At 39.4% G+C, this 15,956-nt stretch overlaps 1 protein-coding gene across 1 annotated transcript in view; it reads right to left on the reverse strand.

Moving 5' to 3' along the window:
• The window catches only part of LOC134222143 (atrial natriuretic peptide receptor 3), a 75,677-nt gene that overhangs the window by 26,208 nt on the left and 33,513 nt on the right, over nt 1–15,956 (reverse strand). Inside the window, exon 2 of the mRNA XM_062701287.1 lies at nt 322–505. Coding sequence (XP_062557271.1) covers nt 322–505 — 184 coding nt within the window. The remainder of the gene's footprint in view (nt 1–321; nt 506–15,956) is intronic.

Here is a 15,956-nt window from a genome sequence, read left to right on the forward strand (position 1 = left end):
GTGTGAAATGAAACCTAAAGATGCGATTGCGACTTTACTGCAATTGCCAGCCAGGAATACCTGCTGAAACCCTATATATTCTGATTCATATTGGTGGATTTTCAAAATTGGATTCGGCACGTTTTATTTGCAACGAATGTTTCCATTTGCCTATTAAGAACAGATGCAATGTTCATATTTCTTTATAGCTTTCAGTATAAATAAACAAGAAATCCCAAGACGCCACCCAGGCGGCAGTAAGTACGAATAATTTAATAACGCTGTCTTAATTCCATCAATTCTCACCGTTAACCCACCAAACAGAAGCAACGAGACACTTACTGGCGCAGCAGATCGATCATAAAGAACGCAATTCGTTGGAAGCTTAGCCAGCCGGTCCGAATGAGCAGATAGAACTCGTCCTCGCAGCGTGTTTTGTTCTGCTCGAAGTCGAACGTGTAGCCGGCCCCAGTTATCACAGGTATGCCATCATTGTAGATGAACCGCCCGATGCGCGCCACAGGTGCTATAAAAAGAGACCGAGAGAGGAGAGAGAAAAGTTAGGAAACGATAAAAGTTTGTTGTTAGAGTCATTCAAGTTTCAGGTGCTTTGGAAGGTGCAATGGGCGCTTGCGCCTAAGTGTTTTGTAGATAAACGATGAAAAGCTTCCTCGCTATAAAAGCTTCGCTATGAACTGGATAAAGCACCTTACGATTATAAGAACTGAAACCGAAACCAAGCTAATAATTGATTATGTACGTATAATGGACCCCCTCAGATAAAAACCGATGTTCATGAAATCAAATTAATTTATTCGGCGATTCGGCCCGTACGAAAAATCGGTTTTGGTTATGTTAGCTGTGCATAAGCAACGTAAATGTTTTCAAAAATGGACAAATTGATATTATTTGTTCATTTGTCCATATTTGTCCATCGAACTCACAACTTCATGCTCTCTAGATTGGCGTGATAAATAAAGCTACAAAAAAAAAAGTTTTCCTGGGAATATCCATCGGACAACTTAAATTTTCATAGATAAATCTATATAATTTGTAAATAAATGCACTCTCTCGAATTTCTCGAATTACCTACATGGGAATTTCGACGTTAAACATTCAGGTTGGAAGACTGAATAAACATATCTGATACAACATCTGATAAACATATCTGATAAGTAATAAAAATTCTAACAGTGATATTGTAACCACCGATGTTTCGGTTGTGTTTCATGGGCATGAACAACATTACGACGATACAATCGTGCCAACGAAAATAGTGAAATAAATTCCCTACAAGTAGGATACCGAACATAGCTAATGCGTCGCCGGGTGGTTAGAACATTCCAATGTACATTTGTCAAAGATAGAATGTTTAATTGCACATAAATTAAAACTACGATTTATAAGTTTCCGGTGCATTTTCAATTTTATGATTTCGACTGATGACTAATTTCGACCAGAGTGGCCTATGCAGTACAGAACATGGTTCTCCCAATATCTGATGCAATTCATGATCCATAAACTTCCACCACGTACTTTCTTTCATATGCACCCCCCCATAAATGGTTTGCAACAATTTTCTTTCAAATACTCTATGCACGCGTTTATCCACGAGCATTGTCCAGGCGCCATGTCCATGAAAGACTTACTGGACTAATGAGCATTTTGCAGATGGTCAATTTGGTGCGACGGCGATCGAAGCGTCGTCGTCCGGAGTCCAAATAAAGTATGATTTCCTGCCACATTGGTGTACGAGAACGATAATTCCCATTTTCAAATCAGAGCAGAAAATACGCAATAGTATATTCACAACAAAATTATCTCTGTTTCATGGTGCACAATATCCAATACCCAAGCAAAGCTTTTCAAACCTTTTTTGCGTTATTGATACCAAATACGAGAAAGGCAAAAAGTGTGCATAGGGTAACGGTACCAATAGTGGAGGTATTAGCAGATCCACAAAAGAAAATATTTTTTAAAAATTGATGATTGTGGGAAATTTTAAGCTTTAATATCTTGTTCAATAGAAAAACTAATAAATTGGCTAACAAAAATGAGATAGATGTCATTTAACATCAACAATTACCAAATATTGCTTGCACCACTATGGGTACACTGTTCCTTTAGTGGCGGTAAAAATTAATTTGGGTTCCCATAGTGGTACTATTCATTGGTTTCTTATGAGACTCGCCACTATTGGTGCAGTTGCACCACCATAGGTACAAGGGAGTCAATTTTGTTATGGAAAATCATTGTTTTCAATAGTTTTTCAAGCGAAATCTTAAGATAAGTTGCATTCAACAGGATATTTAAAGCACGATGCATCAACTGAAACCATCGTAACGTGTATAAATATGATAAATCTCATTAAAACCCCACTACCTCCACTATTGGTGCTACCTCCACTAAGGGTACGGTTACCCTATGTGAAGTATGTTTTGTATTCAGTTCACTGTACTGAAGAACACGAAAGTGAAATTATGTCCCATTTCAAATTGTCATTTACATTTTCTCTCAAAAAAGATAATTTATGTAAACGGGTTTTGCTTGAACATCTCTCAGCACACCCAAAAAATTCGTAGTTAAAACGGCGACTTCATAACGTTTTATGAACAGAAAAACATTGCACCCAAATGTTTTGTTAGTGATTGTTTTTATTATTTATGATTTTACAACAGAGTAGTATGGATCCACAAAAAAAAACATTTCATGTATTAGTTAATATTGAACTGCAGACATTTTTTATTTTGGTGCACGGATTGTTTGCTATTATTATCCTACGAACAACGATAACAAAACGTTGTCGATTCTTTTTGTTGTTTGTTTTGCTTCAGCTGAGTGAATTTTTGATACGCTGGGTGGCAGGAAGAATGTTAAAACTTCCCCTTCCTTCTTTTTCATTAAGGTTTTGTAATCATGTTTCTTAGAAGGAAGAGAATCTTCCTTCCTTTTATTTTTTTATTACTATACATGATAGAGTGAGTGGACGTGCCCTTCTATGAGTATTTTTCTCTGAAACAGTGCTCAAGAAGGATTACCACCGTTAACGAAATTCTGCTTCCGCAGACGGGTTCAGCTTTCTGCATCAGAGCGAAAATACTACCTCACACTACTCTTACAGAATGAGTTTACGTTGCGAACTGGAAATCAGAAGGGGAATGTTTCCCAGCACCGTGCACTTCTCGTAACGATACTCTAAGAAATTCACACCAATATTGAAAAAGGTGGGAATTCCGAGAAGAATTAATGTAATTTGGAATGATCTAAAAAATCTTCTACTGATACGTTTGGATAATATGTTTAGAATGCTTGCTTTACTCGAGTTTCATTCTTATATAGTGATATTTTATTTACAAAAACAATCAACATATCCCAGAAAGATAGCTACACCTACGGCAAGGTGGAATTTCCCCCTACATATAACAAATTTGATTCAAAGGTTTGGTTTTATTGAAATTCCGTGCGGTGGTTTTCAGATATTTTGCGCATTTCATTTGCTTGATATATAGTTTGTGGTTTGATTGATATGTTTCGAAATGTTGGCCAATTAGTGACAGTTGACATAAGTTAAAATTATGCAAATGATTTTATGTTTGGTTAAAGGAGAACCCGCAACGCTTTGGACATCAATTATTATGTTGCATATGGTACGTATTTAGCTCTCACATAGACGGGAAATTGTTCAGGATACAAACCATTTATTGATTTTGTTCCTTCCGCATTTTTGATGCTACCAATCTTAACAAAAAATCAATTATCAACGGCCAACTTTTCAATGTGTGTTGATACAACTGCCAATCAAAGAAAAAAGTAGATGCAAATAAAGTAATTCTTACCAGAGCTCAGCGTCTTCAGCAGCGTCATATAGCAGAGGAATCCATTATTCATTTTTATTTACACACTACGACGAACTATGTTTTGCCTAAAATTGATTTATTCTGATTAGTTCTCGAGTTATGCAGAAATTTATGCTTCATTTGTATGGAAGCCCCCCTTTCCAGAAGGGGGAGGGACTTCGAACCACCACAGAAACATATCTTTCCTTTCAAATTCTCCATATGCCAGATTTGGTTCCATTTGCTTGATTAATTCTCGAGTTATGAAGAAATTGGTTTTTCATTTGTGGGAACCGCCTCATCCAAAGAGGGGAGGGGTCTCTAACCACCTTAAGAACCTTCCCCGGCCCCGACACCTCTGCATACAAATTTTCACGCCGTTCGGTTCAGTAGTTGATCAGTCTTTTTAAGGTGATCAGTTTTTTTAAGGAGCATTGATCAGTTTTTTTAAGGAGCATTTTTCAATTGTTTAAGGATTTGTTTCAAGATGCATTTACCATTTTCCCAATATTAATTCGTCATATCAAACATTCATGAGATTAACAAAATTCGAATCCGCTTCTAATCTAATCTAATCTCATACATGGGTAGCCAAACAAAATTCGAATCCGCTTTATTTTTAACTGATCAACGCTTTTAATCTTAGAAATTCATCAGCTCCATCAATGTTATCAGATGTAACAAGCCAAAATTTGTTGTTTTGTGCTTCGTAGCTTATGAATTTTCGTTGGGCAAGTTGCGGTCATTTCCATACTTTATGTTTAGACAATCAAGTGATTTTGACAATTTTCGTGTTTTATAAGAACAGATGCCTTCTTGATGGCAGAATGGATAAAATCCTAACCATATTCTAAACATCTGAACAAATGGAGTCGCACAAATGGAGTACCAGTCGAAACGCTGTATGCAAACGATGGCGTTGATCCAGTGGTAGTTAATTCGATATTGCAACACTTTAAATCCACTATTCAGTTCAAACTAATTGCAGGGAAAATCTTTTCTCCTTATTCTTCATTATCATTACTTTCTTATAACCCTCATTTCCATAAATTTGCGTAATTCCTTGTTTTCTCATACATTTTATCGACTTCCATTACCATGAGCTCATGGTGAACAATAAACAAAATAAAGAGTAGCAGGTTCAACACAACAGTTAGAAACGTCAGTATCGCCGCTCAACCATGGACACCTTTAACTTGGTGTTCGGAAGGTACTTGTCTACACTTTTTACTGATGCTGCCAGCTGAAAGTGAATCAAAGTAAATCCTCGTGGTTATGAATATTTGTGAATTTGTTAATTCATTGAATTCAAAGAATTAAGGAATTAAAGAATTAAGGAATTAAGGAATTAAGGAATTAGGGAATTAAGAATTAAGGAATTAAGGAATTAAGGAATTAAGGAATTAAGGAATTAAGGAATTAAGGAATTAAGGAATTAAGGAATTAAGGAATTAAGGAATTAAGGAATTAAGGAATTAAGGAATTAAGGAATTAAGGAATTAAGGAATTAAGGAATTAAGGAATTAAGGAATTAAGGAATTAAGGAATTAAGGAATTAAGGAATTAAGGAATTAAGGAATTAAGGAATTAAGGAATTAAGGAATTAAGGAATTAAGGAATTAAGGAATTAAGGAATTAAGGAATTAAGGAATTAAGGAATTAAGGAATTAAGGAAATAAGGAATTAAGGAATTAAGGAATTAAGGAATTAAGGAATTAAGGAATTAAGGAATTGAGGAATTGAGAAATTGAGGAATCAAGGAATTAAGGAATTGGGGAATTGAGAATTAAGGAATTAAGGAATTGAGGAATTAAGGAATTGAGGAATAAGGGATTAAGGAATTAAGGAGTTAAGGAATTAAGGAATTAAGAAATTAAGGAATCAAGGAATTAAGGAATTAAGGAATTAAGGAATTAAGGAATTAAGGAATTAAGGAATTAAGGAATTAAGGAATTAAGGAATTAAGGAATTAAGGAATTAAGGAATTAAGGAATTAAGGAATTAAGGAATTAAGGAATTAAGGAATTACTTTAAAAAATCGATCGATCGCGGTTTTATCAATTCCACATTTTGATTTTTTTAGAATTTCGTTTTTAGAGTTTTTCTTCCAATAAAATAATAGCTTTAACTTTAAGTCTCCTGTTAGCATCAGCCATTCATCTTTTTTTTTGATTTTCCAACATATTTAGAGTTTGAAAATTCTCATTCAAAGTCGACTTATTGCAATTTTTAAATTATCAGAGTTATATTTTTATTATTTTTTTTTGTAAATAGTTGGATAAATATTTTAGAGTGTATCAGTCACCACTATAGCCTTCTGTTAAATAAAATTAGTTGTATAAAAATACTAAACTACAAATATTACAGAAAAACACTCAATTTCCATTAATTTTTCTTTAATGTGTAGAATCTTGGATATTAAAATAATCAAAGTACCCCGTCCAAAGGCGGTCTTGGGCGGTAGAGGGTTAAGGTTTAAAGAATGAAAAAATTAAGGAAGATTCATTTTCGCCAAGTGTAGATCTATTTTATTAAAATTGGGCCTGTTCGATTATCAGTAAGCATAAGGACATATGTACAATGCCATTCATAGTTTTACTTCTCATTTTCGCACTCGATAAATCTCCAGTCCACAACGTTCATATTTTCCGCCTTAACTCGTAATGAGATTGTCGAATAACAGGTTCTTCGGCAAATAGAGAGGTATATTCTATATGTCAGCATAAGTTGAAAGAATTATATGGGAATTAGCCGAATTTAGCATAACATCGATATAAAACATCTCCTTAAAAAATTAGGACAAAAACAATATGTTTGTTCAGCCACGAAACATTCTATACGAAAGCGTTTGTTCGAATTGATTTATTGAACTTTTCGGAAACAGAAAAAACATGACATAATGTGGATATGGAAACCACGATCGTTCTCAGTATTGATGAGCACATGGCCTGTGCTCGCATATGAGAGAGAACGAAATCTAAATAAATGCAATAACTTACGTGCCATAAGTCTATAAATGGGTGGAATTTATATGCAAAAATTATTTATCATTGTGCGTAGGCATGTTCTTTCCTCCAAATTTGCAACACAAAACTCAGCGTTAGCGGTTTTGTGATAATTTAGTTTTGAGCTAATTGCTTTAACACCATACCAGGCGCAAAATAATCCTTCCATTTTAACGAGTATTCTACATAACCCTGATTGGAATACCATCTCACTGCATGATCATATGCATGCACATGAATTGTACTTCCGAACACCACATAATGTCTGGAATGATAACTCTCGATTGTTGTTATGGTGACATAAAAAATAAACATAGAAATGTTCCATGGAAATAAGAAGTTTTCTATAAAAAATATGTTAATATATCCATCACTGATGACGCAATTGTTATATATAGAGTTTCCACACGAGTAATTAAATAATTTGAAATGGAGCCAAACATAAAGTAGCAATTTTTGGTGCCAATATGAAATGAGAAAATCAAAAGCTTCCATAAGAAATAAAAAAGGAGTCTTCAGTTAGTGTCAGTCGAAATCATGTGTTCCGGTGTCTCTTTGCAGTTCGAACAGGTCGGGCAACGGGCAACGGGCACTGAATACAGATACTCCCTGAAACATCCATGGTCCGATAGGAATTGCGTCAGGTATAAGATGACTTCCCCGTACCCCGATTATCCTGATGGCGTCAACAGTGGTCCTGCTCTTCTGAAACCCAAACTGCAAGCTTTCTAATCCACTCTAATCGCCTTCTGTGTGCTGTACTTTTGCTAAATGCATGGGTTGCTATGCACTTCTGCAATGTGGTGCGAAACATATCTGGATTCGCCTGGTTGGCCATTTTCAATATCAATATCCCCACCATCTAGTTCCGAAGTCTTTAGTCCTAGTTTTTAGACTTTTTGCTGTCGTGAGTACTTCCTGGTTACCCTAGCAGCACACATGTTCCACATAGGTTACAGCAACTGATATGTGACCAAATTTAGTCCCAATCAAGTTGCTGCAACCATTTTTGCCTGGATTGTGTTGCTCGGGTAGTAACACGGACTTTATCCATACTAGTGTTGACCCTACCGTACGGTGTGGGAGGCCAGACTGTTGACTCGTAATGTGGAAACAGTCCTTCGATGATTGTTTTGACCGTTTTTAGGGTATCTTTTTAGCGGCATCGTTGGGTCTTTAATTTTTGCCAAAGCGACCCTGTATGCATCCGTTTATGAGTTGGCATATGAGTTCTGGCATAGCACTTGCAAGCAAGTTGCCTTAGCGAGCCTTTTTTTTTTGAAGAGCATCTTTAGCCGCCCTAAACACAGGTCTGCTTTCTTCCCGTGCAATGTCGTTGCGGGCCCTTACTCATTGCTCTACATCTCCGTGAGTGCCATGGAAAAGGGAGAGTTGGTTAGATGAGAAGGTAATCAACAGGATGGCGCCTTGGCATATTAATTATTTGGTACACAGATATGTAAAAGTAATTTACTCACCCGCACTAAGTAAAACCAAGCATTTCGATGATTGCGCGATCGCTCTGTGCCATATAGAACGCACGAACAAACGCGTGCTCTTTTCTTTCCGACCGCACAAAAACAGAACTAAACACCCGGATCCACGTTCGATACAAAAAAAAAGTTCAATCGCAAGCTAATTGTTTTACTTGCCGACCGCAGAAAACAGAACAAAACATCCAAATTCTAGTCCGATACGAAACACGTTCAATCGCAAACCTATAAACCCCAAACAATACTTTGTGGCATTCGTTGTATTGAGCGTTTTGTATCAAATTTCGGACGCAAACCGATCGGAGAATGTCATACTTGTTAATCCAGCTCATTGCATTAAGTCGATTTATTTGGTTTCGTTCAATACATCTAAACGACACTAATTAGCTCCTCCTAGAACAAGTATATGTATCATGTACAGCAATATAACTTTGACCCACATAATCTTCTCGATTCCATTTAGCTTGATGACTAAAAAGGACACAAGTTTGTATGGTGCCAATATCCCACTTGTATCACCCATTGCTATCCCTGTTACCCTTCCATTTGAGATTATGATGATTCTCACATCCACATATCATGAAACGTGGATTATGATAGCCTTTGGTCGCATCTTTCCTCATATGGTATGTCAGTCGCGTCAGTCGAGATGCACCAAGTGTGGAGGGTCCAGGTTCAACACCCGTCTTCGGTTGATTTTTTTTGTAAAGTATCTAAAGTTATCGAAGTATACAGCATTCCACTCCTCGATGGAAGTGTAAAAATAGTTTCAGTATATGCACACCCAGGATTTTTACGCGGTTGGAATTCATTTCTTGGTAAACCTGAACTTTCACAGCTTTTTAAATATTCCCTTATTTTTCTTTGATTTTTTGTGAATTTGTTCGTGGGATTTACTCAATAATGAAGGAATTGACACTGAAGGTCTTAAACGACCGAAACCAAACCGTGTAAAAAAAAAACTTGGGTGTATACACAAAACACAACACCAGTTCTTATTTTCTCGTGACCGGGTACCTAATACAATCTTACTGTTAAGTGGAACCGCTTGCAGAGCAAGACTCCAGCCAGGATGGTGGCTAACTACATACATACAACATACATACATATATTTTTGAACTCCAGCAACGAAAATATTGATATGAACAACACAAATCTTGGAAAAAAATGTTATTACTTTGTCTGATTTTTCCCACGGTTTGGGCAAGTGAAATTTCCCGATACTGAATGCATTTCTCAATTTTTTCAAACACAATTAATTTCTTTTGACCCGGAGACGAGCCAGCCTCGGGCTGAAAGTCTCCTTAATAAAGACACAAAAAAAAAAAAAAATAACATATAAAAATATAAATGAACAAATACAAATTTAAACTCATTCGAAGGTTTTTGGTTATTAAAATAATTCTAAATCGAGAACCGAAAGTGAAAAGCGTGTTAATGCGTTTTTCTCCATGTTTGATAAAAAATTCGAAAAAAATGGCATTTATAAAACTTAAGGACAAACATCAAGAATTCCAAATTTAAAAGTACTCGCGTTTCCAAGGGCACACCACTCAACAAGGAAGCACAACATGTGTCGCAGAATGCGCGAAATAATAAAAATGACAGTTGTGCGGATTGTATGACATTTGCCAGAAAACCATTTTCCAGAATGATTTTTGCCAGAATGGACCATATGCCAGAAAGCCATTCCCCAGAATAGACCATTTGCCAGTATGTATCATTCCCCAGAAATAGTAAGACTGGAAATTCCGATTATTATTGGTGGCTAAAGAATAGAAAAAGAATTATATAAAGAAAGTAATTTTGCATAACGTGGATTTGGGCCCTCCTTAGCCGTGCGGTAAGACGCGCGGCTACAAAACAAGACCATGCTGAGGGTGGCTGGGTTCGATTCCCGGTGCCGGTCTAGGCAATTTTCGGATTGGAAATTGTATCGACTTCCCTGGGCATAAAAGTATCATCGTGTTAGCCTCATGATATACGAATGCAAAAATGGTAACCTGGCTAAGAAACCTCGCAGTTAATAACTGTGGAAGTGCTTAATGAACACTAAGCTGCGAGGCGGCTCTGTCCCAGTATGGGGATGTAATATTTAATATATTAGACAATTTTCAGAAAGATGGATACTATTTATCAAAAAAAAATTATTTATATTTGTCTAATACCAAACAAACTGTTAACGAATGGAGAACATATTTCTCCGCCTAATTCCAGACGCAGACTTCATTTCAAAAATTAAATCATATTATACAATAGGATAATATCATTTTAAGTCATACTAGATGCTATTTGCTTTCATTGACGAAGTTATATCTACAAGTCCAGGCAAAATGTTTATTTTTAAAGAAGGAATCATATCCACAATTGACCTTCCCCGTCAAAAATTGTTGTCGTTTTATTGTCTCAGTCGATTCTTTGGCTTATTTAAGGTCGACTTTCCCAGGGAAAGCCTCTAACTATTTTTAAAATCGAAAAAGTGCTGATTTTTTTTTAAGATTGGCCCGATTTTGAACGAATATCAGGTGATTTTTCAGGCCGGTTCACACGTGCAGCATTTTTTCGGTTTTTGTTGTCTATTTTAAATAGTTAGAGGCTTAAAAATATTGGTTCTTTGGGAGGGTTGACCTTGAATAGGCCAGAGAATCGATTGAGCGAATACAAATTTTTGACGGGAAAGGTCAATTGACATCCAACACGGGCACGGGCAACCACCTACTTTTAAAGAAGGGATAACAACTATCCTTGCCATAATCGGAGCAAGCACCTTCTTTCAGAAAAATGGATCATATCCACCATTGCTTCATTTCTAACAAACGCCTATTTTCAAAGAAGGGACCACATCCATCATTGCTCTAATCCGGACTAGCGCAAACTTTTAAAGAAGGAATTACATCCACAATTGTCCTTATCCGGACAAGCGCCTTCTTTTGAAAAAGGGATCATATCCACCATTACATTAATCCCTACAAACGCCTACTTTTAAAGAAGGGATCACATTTACCATTGCCTTAATCCGGGCAAGCGCCTGCTTTTAAAGAAAGGATCACATTCACCATTGCCTCAGAAGAGTGGACCGACTTTTGTGAAGTGCAAACAATCGCATAACGACAAATGGCTGAAAATTGACCCTTTGGACTGGTCTTCCTGATAATTTTTGTTTGTTTGCAAAGGGAGTGGCAACCATCATCCCTTTGGTCAACGAAGTAAAGATGAATTTGGTGAGACCTTTCAATTATACCTGTGTTATCCAGTACCGTTCCGAGATTCGAACTGGCCATCTCCGGACTGAGAATTCTATCTCTAAGATGCTTACCGGATACATTACATTCATAAGGTTCAAAATATCGAAAAAAAAATCTTGGATGAGGTTGTACATCACGCTCATAACAGTTATTGCACACTAGGTATCGTACACTTATTTCATAATCACTTATGGGGGGAGGGGGCCTGCTATTTTCTTACGCTCCATATAAGTAGAAAAAAAAATTGTATGACTGTGGGGGAAAACCCTGAAAATTTGCTTACGTAATCAGTGTATGGTCCCTACCAAAAATAATCTCGTAGTGCTTGTTGTTTTTATTTTCATCTACATTCTTAGCAATATTATATGTATAGAAACAAATTGATGCCATCGCACGGTTAAATTGTTGCTACTACCTAGCTACTGTTACGACCGTGCAACAGTACAATCAAGTTTAATACTAAGTTTTCTTCTAACCTAATTAGTTGGTGTCCACATCATATTGTTCTAAAAACTTTCAACGACAAAACTTGAACCTTCTATTATTTTATAAACTTCAATAAATATGACATCGTCCCGCCCAAGCAGCACAAATTGTTTCACTACTGAACATTTCACTGTGTTGCAACTATTCGGAAAGAAACAATCTTTGCGTATGTGCCATCAAATATAACTCTCTTGCAATCTAAAAAGCGCAAGAGATGGAGCCTATGGAAACATCCTTCGATTGCAGTAAAATTGCAATAATGTTGCAAAATACTACAGCGGAAAATTTTACTTACTTACTGTACACCTCCGGTGGTGCAAAGGGCCGACTTGAAAGATCTCCATCCTGAGCGTTGCCCGACTATCGCTTTAACCTGTTGCCAGGTTAGATTTCGGTCGACTTCTTTTATTTCTTTATTGAGGCTTCGACGCCATGAGCCTCTGGGTCTGCCTCTGCTGCGATGCCCCGCTGGGTTCCAGTCTAAAACATGTTTACAGATTTCGTTTCCGCCCCTACGTAGAGTGTGGCCGACCCAGCCCCACTTCCGATTCCGAATTTCTTTTGCTATCGGCCTCTGGTGACAACGACGATGGAGCTCGTTGTTTGAGATCCAGTTGTGAGGCCACCAGGCACGAATTATATACCGCATGCATCTGTTATTGAACACCTGCAGCCGTTGAGTGTTCTCCACTGATACACACCATGTTTCGCTCGCGTATAACAGCACAGATTTCACGTTAGAGTTGAAAATTCGTATTTTGGTGCGTTCACTTATCTGCCTGTTTTTCCAGATATTTCTTAAACTCGCAAAGGCAGCCCTTGCTTTCTTGATCCGTGCGCCTATGTACCGCCGTCTGACGCCATTTGGCTACCAAGATATTGGAAGCTTTCAACATTCTCAACTGGTTGCCCGGCTAATGTGAAACTGGAAGGAGACACCGTGTTTACATCCAACGGTTTGGTTTTGTTGACGTTGATTACTAAATCTGCCGAAGAGGAGCGCTCGGCAAGGTCGTTGAGCTTACTCTGCATATCAGAGCGCCGTTGCGCAAGGAGTGCAACGTCATCAGCCAATTCGAAGTCGTTTAGATGCTCCATGATTATAGGCTGCCATAACAGCCCGCGGTTTGGTTCACGGTCAATCGCATCTACCAGAATCTTATCGATTACGATGAGGAACAGTAACGGTGATAGAATACATCCTTGCCTCACACCAGCTACGCCCCGGATAGGGTCGGACAGGACCCCATTGTGCAGCACTCTACACGAAAAGGCCTCGTACTGTACCTCTATGAGGCCGATGATTTTCCCAGGAACCCCCTTGCGTCTCAGGGCGCCCCACATATTCTCGTGATTGAGACGGTCGAAGCTTTTTTGTAGTCAATGAATACCAAGTAAAGGGACTCTTGGAATTCGTTGACCTGCTCCAGAATGATACGGTTGCGTGACAATATGGTCCACACAGGATCTTCCGGCACGGAATCCGGCCTACTGCCGCCGGAGAGTCGCATCGATCTTCTCCTGAATCCGGGCTAGGATAAATTTGCATAAAACTTTGAGAACGGTACACAGCAACATAATGCCTCGCCAGTTATCGCATACAGTCAGGTCACCCTTTTTGGGTACCTTCACTAAGATACCTTGCATTCAGTCGACCGGGAAAGTTGAGGTGTCCCAGATATTACGAATTAAACGATACAATAGTTGAGCGGATGTCATGGGGTCAGCTTTGAGCATCTCGGCTGATATGCGATCGACCCCTGGGGCTCTATTCGATTTCATGCTTTGGATGGCTGTTTGAATCTCTAGCAGTGATGGAGCTTCGGTATTGACGCGTGTTATACGTCGGATCCTAGGCAGATCATGCCGAGGTGGAGATGGCCTGGCTGGCACTTGAAAAAGTTGTTCGAAGTGCTCGAACCAGCGTTTCAGCTGGTCAGTTGGGTCGATCAATAACTGAACATTCACGTCTTTCACAGGCATCGTTGCATTCATCTTCGCTCCGCTTAAGCGTCGTGAGATATAGTAGAGGAGGCGAATGTCCCCGGTTGCGGCGGCTCTCTCTCCTTCGTCGGCCAGAGAGTCTGCCCACGCTCGCCTGTTCCGTCGACATGAGCGTTTTACTTCCTTCTCAAGAGCCGAGTATCGTTGACGGGCTAAGACTTTGGCTCCTCTGGTTTTTGATCGCTCTCTAGCGGCTTTGGCTTCTCTTCGCTCCTCTATCTTCCTCCAGGTCTCATCGGTGATCCATTGTTTTCTCTGAGTGCGCAGTTCGCCCAGATTGTTCTCGCTGGTGGCGATGAAGGCATTCTTGATGGCGGTCCATTGGTCTTCCACGCTGCCACCTTCCGGAATATCTGCAGCACGCGTCTCCAGTTCTTCAACGAAGAACCGTTTCACCCTGGCATCTTCCAGTCGGCGTGTGTTGAACCGTCGTCCAACTCTCTCCTCCTGCCGACGAATACGCGCAATGCGCAGGCGTATTTCGCCGATGAGGAGGTGATGATCAGACGCGATATCGGCACTACGTTTATTCCGTACATCAGGCTTCGTTTCCATTTTCGGCTGATGAAGATGTGATCGATTTGATTTTCTGTAAAGCCGTCACGGGAGACCCAAGTGAACCGGTCAATGAGGGAAGAGCGATCCCCCGATCACCATGTCGTGATTACCACAAAATTCTTCGAACAGCTCTCCGTTTTTGCTCATTTCTTCGAGACCATGGCGTCCCATAATGCGCTCATGGTTCGAGTTGTTGGATCCGATCTTCGCATTGAAGTCGCCCAAACAGATCTTGATATCACCCATCGGAATTCTATCTACGACGGCATTGAGTTGACTGTAGAAGTTCACGTAGTCTTGCAGATCGGCAGCATCGGTTGGCGTATAACATTGGATTATAGTAAGGTTTCGGACCCGTGTTCTAAATCTGGCAACGATTATCCTTTCACTTATAGGTTCCCACTTCATAAGCGCAGAGTGTGCCTGAGCGCTTAGTAGGAAGCCAACTCCGCTATGCCGGGGAGCGTGTACACCTCGTAAACCAGAGTATAGCAGAACTTGTCCCGTCGGCGTTCTGTGTTCTCCAAAGTTTGATCAACGGACTTCACTCAGTCCCAGGAACTCAAGCTTCATGCGGCGTGCCTCATTGGAAAGTTGTGCCAATTTACCCTGTTGGGCTAGGGTTAAAACGTTCCATGTTCCTATTCGTGTCCGTTGTTTCGCGCTAAGAGTCGTCGCCGTAAAATCAGTCCGTATTCTTTCATTGTCTGATTCTCGAACAAATTGATGTTTCGGGAACAGTAGGTTGTTGGCCCAAGGTTCCCTATCCACCGGGATGGGGCTGCCAACTTAGGTATAGCTTCCGGGGAATAGCATTTCATACTCAGCCGCTGGATGCCAGAACAGACGCTGTTCGAGCCGCACCTCATTGGTGAACAGACGCTCGATCAGTCGAGTCAATTTTGTTTAAAGTCCCACCCAACACCAGGACTAGGCTAGTGCGCTTTGAGCGGCACACGGTCGCTTTGATAGGGCCTGCTTGGGGACACATGCAGGTTTTTATAGAAGTTCAACAGAGCCCACTGTCGAACCCCACCACATCCTAGGCAGACCCCACAGGACCACTCTAGCTGATGTCAGAAGAACAACAGTGCCCAGGCTACACTACCAGCTAAGTACGCAACCCTTAGCCGGATGTCAACTCACCATTTCGTAGCCCAAAGCGGAAAATAATAAAATAAAAATATAAAACTGGATTCGATAGCTATGGGACTATAGTTCTTCACTCTACCACAGCACCATTCAACAGTTCGAAGGGACTGCATGTTGTCTCACCATAAAAACCACACGATTATGAAGCTTTGTAGGGTCGGTGTACCAATTGTCGCCATACATAAGAACAACTATTTT

Source organism: Armigeres subalbatus, chromosome 3, assembly GCF_024139115.2.
Source record: "Armigeres subalbatus isolate Guangzhou_Male chromosome 3, GZ_Asu_2, whole genome shotgun sequence".
Lineage (NCBI taxonomy): Eukaryota > Metazoa > Arthropoda > Insecta > Diptera > Culicidae > Armigeres > Armigeres subalbatus.